Below are 15,926 nucleotides of genomic sequence, written 5' to 3' on the forward strand. Positions count from 1 at the left end.
AGGAACAGAGGAGCCTTAACACGGGTCAAAGCAACAGAATTCAGTATTCTTTAAAACAGGTCGCATCGCATCGCTTCCGGGCCAGGTATTTTATATGTGCTTTGTTAAATAACAATTGGTGGCTCTCAAGGGCACTCCAGCTGGTGACTGTTACAGCCGTCTTCTCACTAACATTCACATATTGAAATTTAATAAAACGGCAACAATAAAAATAACTATGTAGGTTAGCTGATTACCTTAAATTTCCATAGATATCATACTATTGTCACGTCTTCTTTGGTTCATGTTTCATGTCAGTCATATGATTTCCCTTGCCCTCATGTGATCCTGTGATGTGTTCCTCATGTGAATGTCATGTTGTCATTGGTTTATTGTCTGATCATAGTGCACAGGTGTCTCTTGTCATTAGTCCTTGTATATTTACCCTTGTTACTTTAGGCTTGTTTGAGATGAGCAAAATCTGCGCAGAACCGATCACCGGTGATCACCGCGAGATGCATGCCGGTTAGAAATGTGTCCGAGTGCGGTCGCACGCAGTTGCTCTCCACCGACTGCGCTGATCAAAAGCACGATGGGAAACGACTTACTGACGACACAGCTTAATGCTCATTCGTTTAAACTACCCTGATGTATTGTTCTCTTTTAAAATGTTTGATTTTAAAACTCTGATATCATGTTTTATTTGTATACGTTATGTGTGAATATTCCCAAACTCTCTGACAGTGCGAATTCTATGGGTTATGCAATGTAATTTTTATTTGAAAAAAAAAACAATAAAAAAAACACATCTGTATTAAAGAAAAAATTATTGATAAACACGTATTTGGAATGTAATTAAATAAAAAGTAGGCTACATTGGGTGTCTTGTTCATTATATTTATTTTCATATAAAAGCAACAACTTAAATTACTACCAGTTTATTAGCAACACTGTGCATGAGCGTGAATCCCGCAATATCCATCTTTGATCTCGCAGGTGTCAGATCCACTGCGAGAAGAGAGAACTTACTGTCCGGCTTGCCTGCGCTTTTTTCACTCCTGCGCTTTTTTCACTCCTGTGCTTTTTCACTCCTCCTCTCACTGGAGCCGCTTACTCTCGCATACATTTCAGGCGAGGCAAGGCGCATCTCAAACAAGCCTTTTGTCAAGTATTGTTACCTGTAACGCTATTTGTAAGTCCATGTTTTTTTTTGTTTTTTTTCATGCCATGCCATGTTTTATGTTTGATCTTGTTTTGAATAATATTAAGCAGCACACTTTCCTCCAGTGGAATCCATGTTATGTGGACTAACATGTACTGTTAACACTTTCTCCAACAAGCTTATGCGTTAAGACGTGTTTTCCTGTTTGTTCATGTAGCCTACCCTGCTGTGTAAAGATGCCTGCCTTAACAATACATGTAAAAATATTTTTTAGTAAAACAATTTTTATGTGATTTTGTTGGGTGTCTTTTCAAAATGCTTAAAAAGTCACATTTTCAATAACATCAAGCAGAATTCACTGACAGTCTGTCTTTATCTGTAGTATAACAGATGTGTGGTTGTGTGGTATCTATTGATTTCTCTGGATCAGGGTTCGCTTCATCTTGAGATCAATACAGGTTTCTAACTAAAGAGCAGTGGTGCGTAATTTAGCTCTAGGCACTAAGTGAACCATATGTCATAAATAATGTCGATTTCATTTAATTTATACGGTATGTAAAATGTCAAAAATGCATCATGATACAAACCCAGACTTATATTGTGTTTATTACATTTGTTCACTTTATGTACACTGAATAAAATTATAAACGCAACACTTGTTTTTGCCCCCATTTTTCATGAGCTGAACTCAAAGGTCTAAGTCTTTTTCTATCTACACAAAAGGCCTATTTCTCTCAAATATCCCAGTTTTCACTGTACAGGGCAGATGGCAGACAGTGTGTGTATGGCGTCGTGTGGGTGAGCGGTTTGATGTCAACGTTGTGGATCGAGTGGCCCTAGGTGGCGGTGGGGTTATGGTATGGGCAGGCGTATGTTATGGACAACGAACACAGGTGCATTTTATTGATGGCATTTTGAATGCACAGAGATACGGTGACGAGATCTTGAGGCCCATTGTTGTGCCATTCATCCACGACCATCACCTCATGTTAAAGCATGATAATGCACGGCCCCATGTTGCAAGAATCTGTACACAATTCCTGGAAGCTGAAAACATCCCCGTTCTTGCATGGCCAGCATACTCACCGGACATGTCACCCATTGAGCATGTTTGGGATGCCCTGGATCGGCGTATACGACAGCGTGTTCTAGGTCCTGCCAATATCCAGCAACTTCGCACAGCCATTGAAGAGGAGTGGACCAACATTACACAGGCCACAATCAACAACCTTTTTTTAAATTTATTTTTTTAGTCGGGGGTCCCCCCTGTACCCCCTAATACAGTAAAACTGCACATTTTAGAGTGGCCTTTTATTGTGGCCAGCCTAAGGCACACCTGTGCAATAATCATGCTGTCTAATGAGCATCTTGATAAGAAGAGAAGTGAGGAGAAGTGCTCAATAACACAGATTTAGACAGATTTGTGAACAATATTTGAGAGAAATAGGCCTTTTGTGTACATAGAAAAAGTCTTAGATCTTTAAGTTCAGCTCATGAAAAATGGGGGCAAAAACAAAAGTGTTGCATTTATAATTTTGTTCAGTGTATTTGTTGTTGCGATTAATCAGTCGCAATAGCCGAAAACAGAAACCGCAAAATCGAGAGGATAATAATGATATTGTGAAGCTCTTGAGCTGTGATTTGTTATGTCTTACTGGATTTCTCTATGCAGGCTGATAGATCAATCTTTCTAATCCACCTGTGAATGTGAACCTCCCTGTGTGAATTTAGGTTATTTTGATCTGAGGACGAATTCCACAGCTGGACTGAAATCCAGCTGATATTCCTGTAGACTCTGTAAATGCTGTCATCGACCGTGTTTGTTAAAATATTGGTCATTCGAATTTTTGTATGATTGACTTGTTAATCTTATGTGTTTTAAAACATTTTAAACAGAATACCCATAATTTTATACAGGGTTAATTCAGGATAATTGGGATATTTTTCTCCAGTCATCTAAATGGCAAAGTGTCCGAATTTACCTGAATTTATATATTAAGTTACCTGAATTTACCTGAATTTATATATAGGCTATATATACGCATTAAATAAGTCTGTCAATATTGCTTTTGGATGCAAAATATGTTAGCAAAATATATTTGGCTCCCATTCTAATCTACACCATCTTTGACGCGCATGTGCGAACGAACTGACACTCGTTCATTGAAGTGTGAAGTTAAACATAGACTCGCTTGCTGTCAGGATAATTCTTTATGCAAAATAGAAATACTTGTGTGAATTTGTAATATTTACAGGTAACTAACTATACAACTGTAAGATGTAAGTTGTGCTCTGAGTTAACAAAACACGCGCATCTGATGACATTTTCGGTAAGAAGATGTGTACCGTTAGACCTATTTATAGACCTATTTATATATATTATCTGATATATAGGATAATGAACAAGATGCCCGATACAGATGAGCAAGATGGCAGTCTCTACAATCCTTGTGCTCTTGAGTGCCACTATCAAGGACATGAATGAGCTGATTAAATGTTTTAATTACATAGTATTATTCTTACAGCTGTACTGCAGAAAGAATGTTCTTAGTCAGTTTGTCTCGTTTTTTTATTTAAAAATATCTTCCATGATAAATTTACTACAGAAGCAAAATTGAAGATATATTTATTATATATTTATATATTTATCATTTATTCTAAAAATACTTTTGTTAATTCATGTTTGTTCGGGCTGTTCATTTAAACAACTAAAATGTTAAACTGAATTATTATCTGGAGATACTAATTTTAACCTAAATTAATAAATGCTGTCAAAATACTGTTCATTGTTATTTGGTGTAAATTGATGTTAACTAATAGTACCATATAAATTTGTTTATTTTTTTTCCAGAATAAAGACTTAGTCGTTGTCATGAAACGGAAGTTGGGATAGGCTTTTCTTCTCTATTTGGACGCATATCCAAGTGAAACGGCTTCTCGAACAAGACAACATGTAGGACAGGGCTTGATTTTATGGGAATAGGTTAGATTTTGTTGAAATGGTTGTGGTTTTCTATTGGTCGATCTCATGTGAGTGACAGGTTGCTGCGCCCCCGTGCCATAAACACGTCATTATAGAAGAGAAGAGATTTTGCTGCAAGAGAGAGAAAGCTATTTTGATTAAAGACTGAGGCACATGAATAAAAAATAATGATGTGTATGGATAAATAATTTATAAAAAACACATTTATAAATTGTAAATAATTATTATACAATTATTGTATAGCATCTGAAACGAAATCATTGCTGACAGGATCAGGTGCGTACAGGGTGTGAGTATTCTCGGTATAGTTGTCCCTGTTGATTTGTGTAAATGCAGCATGCTGAGTGATTTTAGGGGATGTTTGGGGGGGGGGGGGGGGGGTCTAAATATGGCAGCAGAGCAGCAGGGGAATCTGTCTGTGATCCAACACTTCATTATTGGCTCTGTTTGTGTGTGCACATGTGACAGTGAGGGCAGAGAATGACACTTATGTGTGTGTGTGTTCCTCAACAGAAAAGTATACTTCCCATGGGTCCTGTGAGTAAAACGTCATTTGCATGAATGATCATGCCGTTCTCTGATTGGCTGCTCTCAGGTGCAGATGCTGATGATGTTTTGCTGTCCCCTATAGTGAGAGAGGGGCGGATAAAGGCTTGAGCGAACCCTTGATCACCTCCCCTCCTCTTTTCTCGCACGAAATAAGAGAAAGTTCAGTTGCGTGAAACCTGAGCATCTTTGTGTTTCTGTGAAGCCGGTTGAAGGTTCAGCAGCTCCTCTAAGCCCACAAGGTAAGAAAATACTCTCACTGGAGGAGAGAGTGCAATACTCTTTTAGGGCGTTCAATTTAGCTACTTAATTTAAAGCAGAATTAAGTAGTTCAGTTTCACCCTAATGTAGAACAGGAGCTTTTTGCCTTGTTGTAGTTTGATGTATTCTTCAATGTGTAGATGTTAAGTTCATCTGTTGCTAAACTCCTACTAGTTGCTATTATATAGAAGAGGATATTCAAACCCTTCTGGCATAGAGCATAGTTTTGGGATCTGTATTATGAATCCATACTAAGCCATTTTTCTCACACTTTATATTAGGTGTCTACTATGTACTTGCATTCATTTTTTACTTATTGTACTAATGTAGTATTGGCAAACACTTTTGCTGCTATTGAGAGGGGCTGTGGGTATGGTTATGGACAGGTTTGGTGGTTATTGGTAGGCTTAGGTTAAGGGGTAAGGGAAAGGTCAACAGTGTAATTAAATATGTAATTACAGCTGTAATTACATGCAGGTATTTTAATTAAGTAAAATAATGTATGTACACCAGTGTTTCCCAAACCTGGCTGTTCCTAGAGACACATCAACAGTATACATTTTGGATGTCTCCTTTATCTGACCCATATATTTCTGGTCTTGCAGTCTATACTGATGATCTGATGAGTTGAATCAGATGTGTTTGATTAGGATGTGTTCAAAATGTGTAGTGTTGGTGTGCCTCGTGTCGAGGAACAGGTTTGGGAAACACTGATGTACACAACAAATGCAGTATCAATTGATTCATTTAAATGTTTGTACATAAAGACACTCAATATAAAATGGGACCACAATCTCTCTTGGGTGAAGGCAAAGTTGAGTAACCATAATGCAAAGCGTAATAATATTAGGGAAGTGTTTTTATAGGCATATAAAAAAATAAAAAAAAACTTTGTAGATTAGTTATTACTGCAGAAGGTTCAATGACCGAACAGTCATATTTTATTTAGCCTCAGCCCACTGGGGGGAAAAAAGAAAGTATAAAGTCTTAGGAAGAAACTATGTAGGATCCAATGGCATCATTTTAACAGAAGCTACCGGATTTGAATAGTTGTAGCGTGACCATGTCCACCCCAGTCAAGAGGACTCCGTGGGACGAAGACCTGTCTCAGTTTCGCAAGGATCACGGCCTTTCCAAGAAAGTGCTGCTCAACTGCTGTCTGTTCAGACGGATCATCTCCTGGGCTTCCCCCATCAAAAAAGGTAAATCTCTCTTCAAGAAAATGACTCGTTGTATATTAGGCTATACATCCCAGAATGAGAATGCAAAGTTTAGTCCATATTGGGTATTTGTTAGAGTCTGGTGGAACTTATGGATTTTTTTTAAAGCTCCAGTCCGTAACTTTTTTTGGGTTAAATTATCCAAAATAAATTTGAGCAAGTACATAACTAGCCAGTGTTCAAAACTATCTGCTTGCCTTAGCTCGATTCAAAGCGGTACGCTTGTAATAATGTTTTTAATTCCAGTGGTACTGGTGGATTTCCGCGGGAGATTCGATCATGTCTTTGCGTCATTACGTCACATCTGTACACATAAAGAAGGAGTTTCGGCTAGTAGGCTATATTGCGTGTGAGGATGTTGGAGGTAGAGATTTATAGCCTTTTCTCACAGCACTTGATATAATTAAACTTATTAATTTGATGGTGGATCCAGAAAGGTTCAAACGACAATCATCAGTGACAACTAGAGATTCACCCGTTGTAAAATGCAAAACACTTTGGACTGAGAGTTTGGAAAAAGAGAGACTGCATTTGTAGGAGTTTCCCTTTTCAGGAGAATGTTCAAATGAATCACGCAAGGTGATTTACTAAGGTTTGCTCTAGTCATTTTTCTGGTATTTGTGCCCAAAAAAAGCATGTCTTAAACCAGACGCTAATTTACACTGCTCTTGGTAGATTGTGTTGGTCATAATGGAAATGATCCGGCTGCGTCTGCGTTCTTTAATTTGCACGTCATCAGTAGATCACGCGCAAAACTTTCCTTTCCCATCGGTGCTTTTTTTTTAATTGTGCTCTCATGCAAATTTGCCCTGTTTAGTAAATCTGGCCCCTAGAGTCTGGTGGAATTTTTTTAAGTAGTGTACGACAGTGCAGTGCATTTCCTAAAAACAAAGTCCATCAGTTATTTTCTTTACACAGACTACATTTGCTTGAAGCTTTTTTTTTTTTAAAAGAACTGAAAACACATTAAAAGTGTATTTCAAAGGTACTATAGTTCACCAAAAATGAAAATTCTGTCATTTACTCACCCCTATGTCGTGTCAAACCTGTATGACTGCTGAGGAACATAAATGAAGATATTTTGAGAAATGTCTCAATTGTCAATACGATGGAAGTTAGTGGTAACCATAACAATTTGTTAATCAACATTGGGTGTGTTTAACTCCACTTTTAGACATACACTCGCGAACTTCCCTAAGCACTTCCCCTCTGGGGAAACCTGTCGCCATTTTGAAGTGGGTTACAACTTCATCAAGTGGACAAGGGAAGTTTATTTGGACAGACACTCGACCCCTTGATTCTGACCGAGGGAGCGAGTCTACTCATATGTACACTTCAGACAGATCCATAGACCACAACACGATTGTGACGTCACAACAGAAACTTACATTGCTCACACTTAATTTATCCACGAGTGATCAAGGGCTTAGGGCGTTCCATTTATAACCATTGCAAGGGTTCCACCAGTAGTGGGCACTCGTGCAACGTAAGCAATGACGTACTTCCGAGTGAACAAGGAGGGAAGTTGGTGTGGAAAGGACTTCCACAGCCATTATTCAATCTTGTGTTCCACAGAAGAATGTCATTCAGGTTTGGAATGACTTGAGGGTGAGCAAATTATGATTTTTTGGGTGAACTGTCAAGACCTTGCACCATATTTCTCCTGTCCTATGGGCATAGCTTTTTTTAGATCTGTTTTGTGTGCACATGTGCACCAGCCAGTTTGTTGTTTCCTTGAAAAAAGATTGAAAACCCATTTATTTAGATTTTGTAAAAAAAAAAAAAAAAAAAAGGCTGCAGTTTGCAGGATGAAAAAAGGATGAGCATGAGTCAAATGTTTACTTCTGATGCAAGTTGGCTCAACAACTGGTGATCTCATTTCAGAAAGTGACACTTGGAGCTTAGAACAGTATTATATTCTTCAAATCTCATTTGAAACTAATATTTGGCCCCAATTTCACTCTTATAGACTTGAGTTGGCTGAAAAGTAGAGTTTTGTTTCATCAGATTACCTGTATGTGTCCAGTGTATTAGATACACTTATACGCTTTTCAAACACTCGGTTTTACTCCTTTTTATTTTACCATTAAAATGATAGTTCACCCAAAAAAGAAAATTCTGTCATTATATACTTAAACTTCCAAACTTTTTAAACCTGCCTGAATTACCTATTATTTACCTATTCTTTTTTTAAAACAAAGATTGTAACCAAATCATTTTGTTTACCATTGACATCCTTTGCATGGACAAAAAAAACTAAAACATTTCTCAAAGTCTTCTTATATGTTCTGCTAAATAAAGCACGTCATATACAGTAGGTGTAGAACTATATGAGGGCGAGTAAATGATGGCAGAATTTTCATTTTTGGGTGAACTATCTCTTTCATAGAGGGAATATTTTACAGTAAAACTGAATAATCTTTCAGATTTGCTGGGAATCTTTAGAGCATTCTTGCTTCCTCTGCTTATTGAAGTCAAGCCCCTTGACACATTGATGTCTAATCTGCTGAAAGAGGGACCTCGGGGTGGTAATGCTTATATCATTTTACTGCTGTGTGTTGGATTTATGTTGCGTTCTGTGTTTCGAGTGATCAGACTTTATGGTCTCATGTGAAGTGACGGTCATATAAATCATTATATTACAGTGGAAGGGATATCGATGGATATCGATCTTATTCCTGATTACAGTCTCCGTACAGTGCGAAATGATGAAACTGCTTAGCTCCAAACTGCCAAGTGAGTGTTGCTAGCTAAAAAAAGACATTCTGGCAAAGTCCATGGAAACGATACTACTGAAAGTAAAGCAGATGCTGAGGGAATGTTGTTCAAAAAGATTTCAGAAATTCTCAAGTGGCACGCTTTATATAAATACAGTATATGGTTCATTCCAATATTAGATGAATATGTAGATCAAATGATGTGTGTTTGAATGTTTATGTTTGCATGATGGAGGCTCATCCCGTGTTTTGTATGTGTATATGTATTTGTGTCTCTATTCATAAGACAGTTATTATCTTAGGCGCTGTGTTGCTGTTATCACACCGGTTTGGGAAACAGCTGTGCCCTTTATAGTGTCAGATGCTGCTGTCAGTGTCCAGCCTCGCTGAATGGACAAACTCAATGGGTTTATTTGGCTGGCTCAACACTGGCCTGTCTCAGTGCAGCATAATCTGCTTTGACTATATCATTGCATTCAAAAGCATAACCTTCAAGATGGATTCAACTGACACAGCAGAAAACTGCATTAGTAAAAGTGGTATAAGGCATCAAGCTTGCTCTGGATTCTATATATCTGCAATACAGCTGCATTACGATGTATTTTATGAAGCTGCATAATTGCAAGGCAGAGAAGGTTTATGGTCATTGCATGATCTCTTTATTGAATATTTTGGTTCGTTTTACAGCTGCAGATTTCCTTTATATTTATGTCAATGTCGATTTTAGAGTTATTAACAGTAGGCCTTTGCTATGTTTCAAGTGAAACGGGTCTTGCAACAGAAGGGGCCTTCGTTTGCACCAAGCGTCAACCTTACGGTTTCTCTCTTGAATCCAACACGGAAGTGACTTAAACTGCGATCCATCAACTGGCCTCTAGAGGCAGGCTCCAAAAGATAGTCAATCCCATATACCCAAAGTTTGAAATTCAAGGGGGCTTGGGGCACCAAAATGAATAAAAATGCCCCTAAATTTAGGATATGGGCAAAAAAAATCCATGTATGAATTCTTTATGACAGGATAATTAAGCAATACCACACGACCAAGAGTATCAGCATGATTGCAAATGTAACTGATTTTATACAACAGTTCAATAAACAAGAAGTTAATATTAGGTGACTTACATTTTAGACCATTAGAATATTGTCTGTTTTGCCAACGGAAATATTTCCAAACAGATCCACAGCCATTGCACTTCTCCGAGCAACACTGGTGTTTCGTTACCGAATCAATTTGCATATTTGAACAAATCTCTACTGAATGAATCTGGATATTTGAACAAATCTGTCTAATGATTAATGACTCCACGACTCGCTGCATAGCTACTCTCTTGGTACTTATTTTGAATAAGTAATTACTTCACAACCACTAAGAAAATATGTGTGTTGAATGAAGATACATTCTCAAAGTTGTCATTATCATGTGACCAGTGTCAGGTGTATCGCTTCACTTCCATTTATAAATCCTCTCCTGTGGCAAAAAGTGTCCATCATATGCATGAATCTTGCCGGAAGAAGTGGGTCATCCGGGTGCTTTTTTCCTTCTCTTTTATAAGTACCGTGAATTTGGACATAATCTTGTTTTTTTGCATATAGTAGGGAAGTATGTGATTTTTGGATGCAGCCAGTCACTTGCTTAGTTTGAACGAATTGTTTATGATTCAATGACTCGCTTGTTAAGACAATGATTGTCTGAATTGCAAAGGCTGTCTTTCGTCATTAACCCATTATTTCATTTATGAGTATCTGCTTACATGTATACTACATTGCAATGTCTTGAAATAAACAGGACTTAAAGTCGGCATGACATTAAATTCACCTGTTTTGTAAATTTGTACATGCATGTTATAGGTATTACTGTATTCATCCATGCTCTTTTTTTATGACTCATCTCAATCTTCCATTGAAAACATATCTGGTGATGCTTGCTGGAATTCTCCAATAACTTGTTCTGCTTAAATCCAGTCAAATGTAAAAGTCAATGAAGAGGAAAAAGCAATATCGACAATTTGTCAATTGCTCTATGATGTGAGCTATTTTCTCTTGCCTTGTCAAATTGTATTTATTTATTAATTTAAGACGAGAAGAAAAAATTGAACACAACATGACTGTCTGGAAAGATTGTTCAAAAAGATGTTTAACATTTGCTACAGAGACTGGTAATTGGTTTGTCTAAATCAGCTGTTCTCAACCTTTCTGACTCCGGCCCATAACAATATTTGAAAGCCCTCTAGCCCTGGTTTTGTTTTCAAAGCATATTCTAAATTATGGGCACTCCTATAAATACAAATATTTTAGTTCGCTTTTTTAAATGTATTTTTTTTTGTTTTAAGTTATCTTAAGGGCCCCTTGAAAGTTTGCTGAGGGCTCCTGGTTGAGAAGTCTATATATACTTATTTTAGACTTTATTTTGTACAATATTTATTCAAAGCATCCATGGAATGATTGTTAGAAATGTTCAGATGACTGTGGTACAACTCTGACCACTGGATGGGGCTGTATCCATATGTTTCCTAATCCACTCAGCCATAGAGTATACGACGAAACCAACAGAAAACCGAATACAATAGGGCTGTTGTCAGTTTGTAAGCCATACTGGAAGGCTAATTCGCTATTGAAATGTCCCATGGATTTTTATGGGATTAGTGGTTAAAAAAAGGTTTGTGGTTACCATTACTAGAAAGAAGTTTTTTTTTCGTTTTTTTCCCCTATACTTTTAACATATAGTCATACTCATACCTCTCAAACCACACGTTACAATCAGTGGTCCAGGTCATCAAGCTGATTTATTAAAGCTCAAATCCTTAGTTGTAGACTTTATATAGCAACTTTTGGAATTATTTGAATTATTATCATACATCACCCTCATGTTGTTCCAAACTTATAACATGTGTTCTGTGCATCACAAAAGCAGAAGCTGCTCTCTTCCATATGGAAACTATATAAAGAAGGAAAGACGGTGCCCTTGTGAGAAAGAAGTGCGCTTAATTGTATTGAATATGCACTTGTAGTGTACTTCATAGATCATATAATAATAAAAGACTACTAAAGTTAAGTTTTACTTTAAAGTACATATAAATCACTATGTTTTAAGAGTCTTTTGTCATACTTTAAGTACAGTTATTTTGATGTGTTGGCTAACATGCTTAAGATGTGCTTTAGAACATAATTTCAACTTGTGTAGCCTAAATAAAAATTAATATATTAATGTTCTAAATTGCAACTTCTTTATTACAAATACTGATAAATAAATGCTTACCATAAATGCTTGTCAATACATTCGGCAGTACACTTTTACCACATTTCAAAGACAATAGAAGTCATTATGAAAAACAGATGTACTGAAGATCTACTTTAGTGGGTCAAAAAAGCACTCTGAAGTTCATTACATTTAATATAAAATTAAATGGCAATGGCAATTAACATGCAAACAATTACATTCAGTTTGCACTCAAGTATATTAAGTGTACTATTTTTCACAAGGGTATAAAGCTCAAGAAACCTTTTATTTTCATTGTGTGCTATATGCAACTCTTGTTTCATGGATGAAATTCAGTCATACAGTTTTCGAAAGAGTTTGTTTTTGATATAATCTTTAACAATAAATTTCTTTAAAACTCTCGCAATCCTCGCTTTCTAGGATATTTTGTATTTTGAAACTCTTTTTTTTTTTCGCCCAGTAGTAGGTAATGATGGATTTATAATACAACTACAGAGATATTCTGATTCTGTTATTTTATAACTGCAGTGTACTTTCATACTTTGGAGTGAATACAATTTCGGAAGAAGAAAATGTTTAATGCATGGGTTGGTAAAAGTGAGTCATTCATCATCTAAACCAATGTCTAGTTAGTTCATTATTTACAGTCATTAAAGGGTTAGTTCACCCCAAAATGAAAATTCTGTCAGTACTCACCCTCCCATAAGACTTTCGTTCATCTTCGGAACACAAATTAAGATATTTTTGATTAAATCTGAGAGCTGTCTCACACTCCTCCATAATGGATCGAAACTTGCCGGCCCAAAAGTTATGAAAGACATCGTTAAAATAGTCCAAGTGACTACAGTGGCTCAATCTTAAGTTTATCAAGCGACGAGAATACATTTTGTGCGCAAAAAAACAAACAAAAAACTATTCACACAAAGTATTCTCGTCGCTTGATAAACTTAAGATTGAGCCAAACGCGATACAATCCAGGCACCACGTGATTAATATCAGTATTTTTATGCAGTCTCCCTGATTCCCCAACTACTTCTCCGAATTCTTCATGTTGATGAATGGCCTTTGTGTTCAGATTAAGCTCAGCAGCACAAAATAAATAAATGATGCCATGAATATGGAGATATCACCATTGTCATTAGGCCTACTCAATTGACATAAAGTGAATCTGTAATATTTAAAAGGTTACTGTAGGCGGTTCATTACTGTACCACTAATGGTGTGTTCTCACCGAACGCGAATTTAATTATTTGCGCGAGTAGATTACATACAAAGTCAATGCAAAGACGCGAATAGATGCATCATTCGCGCCGGGCATTGCGAATGACGCGAATTGGGCGACGCGTTTGCCGCGAATGTCTTCCGCGCAAGTTGAAAAATTTGAACTCGAGCGAATGTTCAAGCGTCTAACTAGACGCGATAGACGCGTATTTGACGCTCTATTCGCGTTCGGTGTGAACACACCATTAGAATCAAGATCCTTTGGTCACACTTAGGTGTCTTTACGATGTATTTGCACTAAAAATAATAATTGTAGGTACAGTGTTCTATTGTGTTCATGTTATTGCAAAACACATTTCTGCTATATGGAGGTGAGATATATGGGTGAAGTTAGGTACAGGTTTGGTTTGGTATAAGGAAGGGTCAACAGGGTAATTCTACTGTAGATGTAATTACAGAAATTAAATACAGCTGTAATTACATGCAGGTATTTACTTGCTTATTGGTGTCACAGCCATAGCTTTTCCCTTCACATGTGCTAATAAAAAAGCTGTTAAGAAGAAATAAAATGTTCTTTTTGTCAACTTGAATACAATTGTTAAAGCAAACAGGAGCTAGTGACCTTTCGTCTCAATGTTTTTATTGACCACAGCTCACAGTTAATGTGATTTATTGATAGGAAGTGGTTTAACAGCAGGAGCTTGAAGTATACTTCTTTTTTTTATATCAAAGTATGCCTCTCATAAGCATTTGTTGTGTATTGGTTTCAAAAATGAATAGAATTTATCTAGATTTTGTTAGTTAAATGCGTTGTGTTGGAGAATCTCTTGCAAATCAAATAGTCTGCTGAAGTATTTGGGCACAGTTGTACATGTAGAAGTATTCCCTCATGGTGTCTTATTCATATCTTATGTTGTTTCAATGTTTATTGAATTATTTGAGTGTCATAATGGTGTTTTGTATTTGTGGGTCTTCAATAGTATTTAGCTCAGCTTGTGGAGAAGCTACTTGTGATGAACTTTTCATTGTCAATATATCGTAAAAGTAAAAAAACAGATTTTAGATCGGTAGTTTAATTTTAATCTATAAGACCTAAAATATTGCCACCATATTTTTTTTTTTACAGTAAATTTCTGGCAAACACAGCTCTTCTTTTTTTTACCATAAATTTAAACTTTTTCTAGTGTATTTAATATGTATTAAATGTGTATTTATTGTAGTTATTTTTACAGTGTAACATGATTATCATTCATGTCAATTAAAACTATGCCACATGTTATTCTTTACCAACAGATCTGGGTAAAAATGCTGTTAAATACTTAACTACTAAAGTTATTATTATTTTAACATAGTATAACTGCTGAAAGCACAGTAAAGATCAGTATAGTGTCACCATAATTAGCATTGTAGTTTAAACGTATCCTTGTGAACATTAGCTGCCGTCTGCTGGAAGACTTGGCTAATGAATTTTCCATTAGCTGGAATGGCCTCATATGGTGGCAGTTCACTCTCTACAGGGGATGTAGTGGAGATGATGGATAGTATTAGCAGTTAAGCGTGGCTGTTAGCCAAGCATTAGCCCTGAATGGGCAAGCTTGAAATCGGCCTGTTGGTTGACAGACAGGATCCGTTGTCTGTGTCATCTCATCTGATATGTCACACAACATGTCATTAGGAAACTTGACACTGGGATTGTGCACATCTATGACCTGCCCACAACTACAGTACCAGTATCACAACTGACAACTGAAATGACCATTGACTTTGACATTGATCCTGTAAACATACTTTTATTTGACATGAAATGTCAAAAATGTGTGTAAAATAGTAATATACACTCTACAGGTCAAAAGTTTGGAGTAATTAAGATTTTTTTCAAGGCTGCATTTGTTTGTTCAATAATACTGCAGTAATTTTGTGAAATATTTAGTTACATTTTTAAATTAGCCGTTTTCTTTTTGAATATATTTTTAAATATAATTTACTCCTCTGATGGCAAAGCTGAATTTTCAGCATCATTACTTCAGTCTTCAGTGTCACACAATATAGAAATCATTATAATATGCTGATTTAGTGCTTAATTATTATCAGTTATTATTGGTGCTCAGTTACAGTATTAATAATATTTCTTATCAATGTTGTAGACATTGCTACTTCATTTCATTGCTACTACATTGGTACTTCATTTTTCAGGATTCTTTGATGAATACAAAGTTTTAAAAAAAACAGCATTTATATGAAATAGAAATCTTGTGCAACAGTATAAATGTCTTTACTGCCACTTTTGATCAATTTAATGTGTCCTTGCTTAATAAAAGTATTAATTTATTATTTTTAGTTTAAAAATCTTACACTATACCTCTACTTATTTCACCATGTTTCCACAAGTATAAGGCAGCACAACTGTTTTCAACATTGATGATAATTTCTTGAGCAGTAAATTATCATATAATAATGATTTCTGAATGATCATGTGACACTGAAGACTGGAGTAATGATGCTGAAAATTCTGCTTTGCATCACAGGAATAAATTACATTTTGAAATGTATTCACACAGTTCTTTTTAATTGTAATAGTATTTCACAGTATTACTGTTTTTACTGTATTTTTGATCAAATA

General features: G+C 36.2%; 1 protein-coding gene across 5 annotated transcripts in view; it reads left to right on the forward strand.

Moving 5' to 3' along the window:
* The window catches only part of kcnip4a (potassium voltage-gated channel interacting protein 4a), a 248,446-nt gene that overhangs the window by 16,939 nt on the left and 215,581 nt on the right, over nt 1–15,926 (forward strand). The window contains exons 1-2 of one of the 5 annotated variants that reach the window (XM_056240371.1): nt 4,823–4,912; nt 5,982–6,133. The exons of 3 other annotated variants lie outside the window; for them this stretch is intronic. In XM_056240371.1, the coding sequence (XP_056096346.1) occupies nt 5,995–6,133 (139 nt within the window). In that variant the 5' untranslated portion in view covers nt 4,823–4,912; nt 5,982–5,994. Of the gene's footprint in view, nt 1–4,822; nt 4,913–5,953; nt 6,134–15,926 lie in introns of those variants that run through there. One more of the 5 variants, XM_056240370.1, reaches the window with a different exon arrangement.

Source organism: Rhinichthys klamathensis, unplaced genomic scaffold, assembly GCF_029890125.1.
Source record: "Rhinichthys klamathensis goyatoka isolate OS25496 unplaced genomic scaffold, OSU_Roscu_1.1 h1tg000593l_1, whole genome shotgun sequence".
In the NCBI taxonomy this organism is placed as follows: Eukaryota; Metazoa; Chordata; class Actinopteri; order Cypriniformes; family Leuciscidae; genus Rhinichthys; species Rhinichthys klamathensis.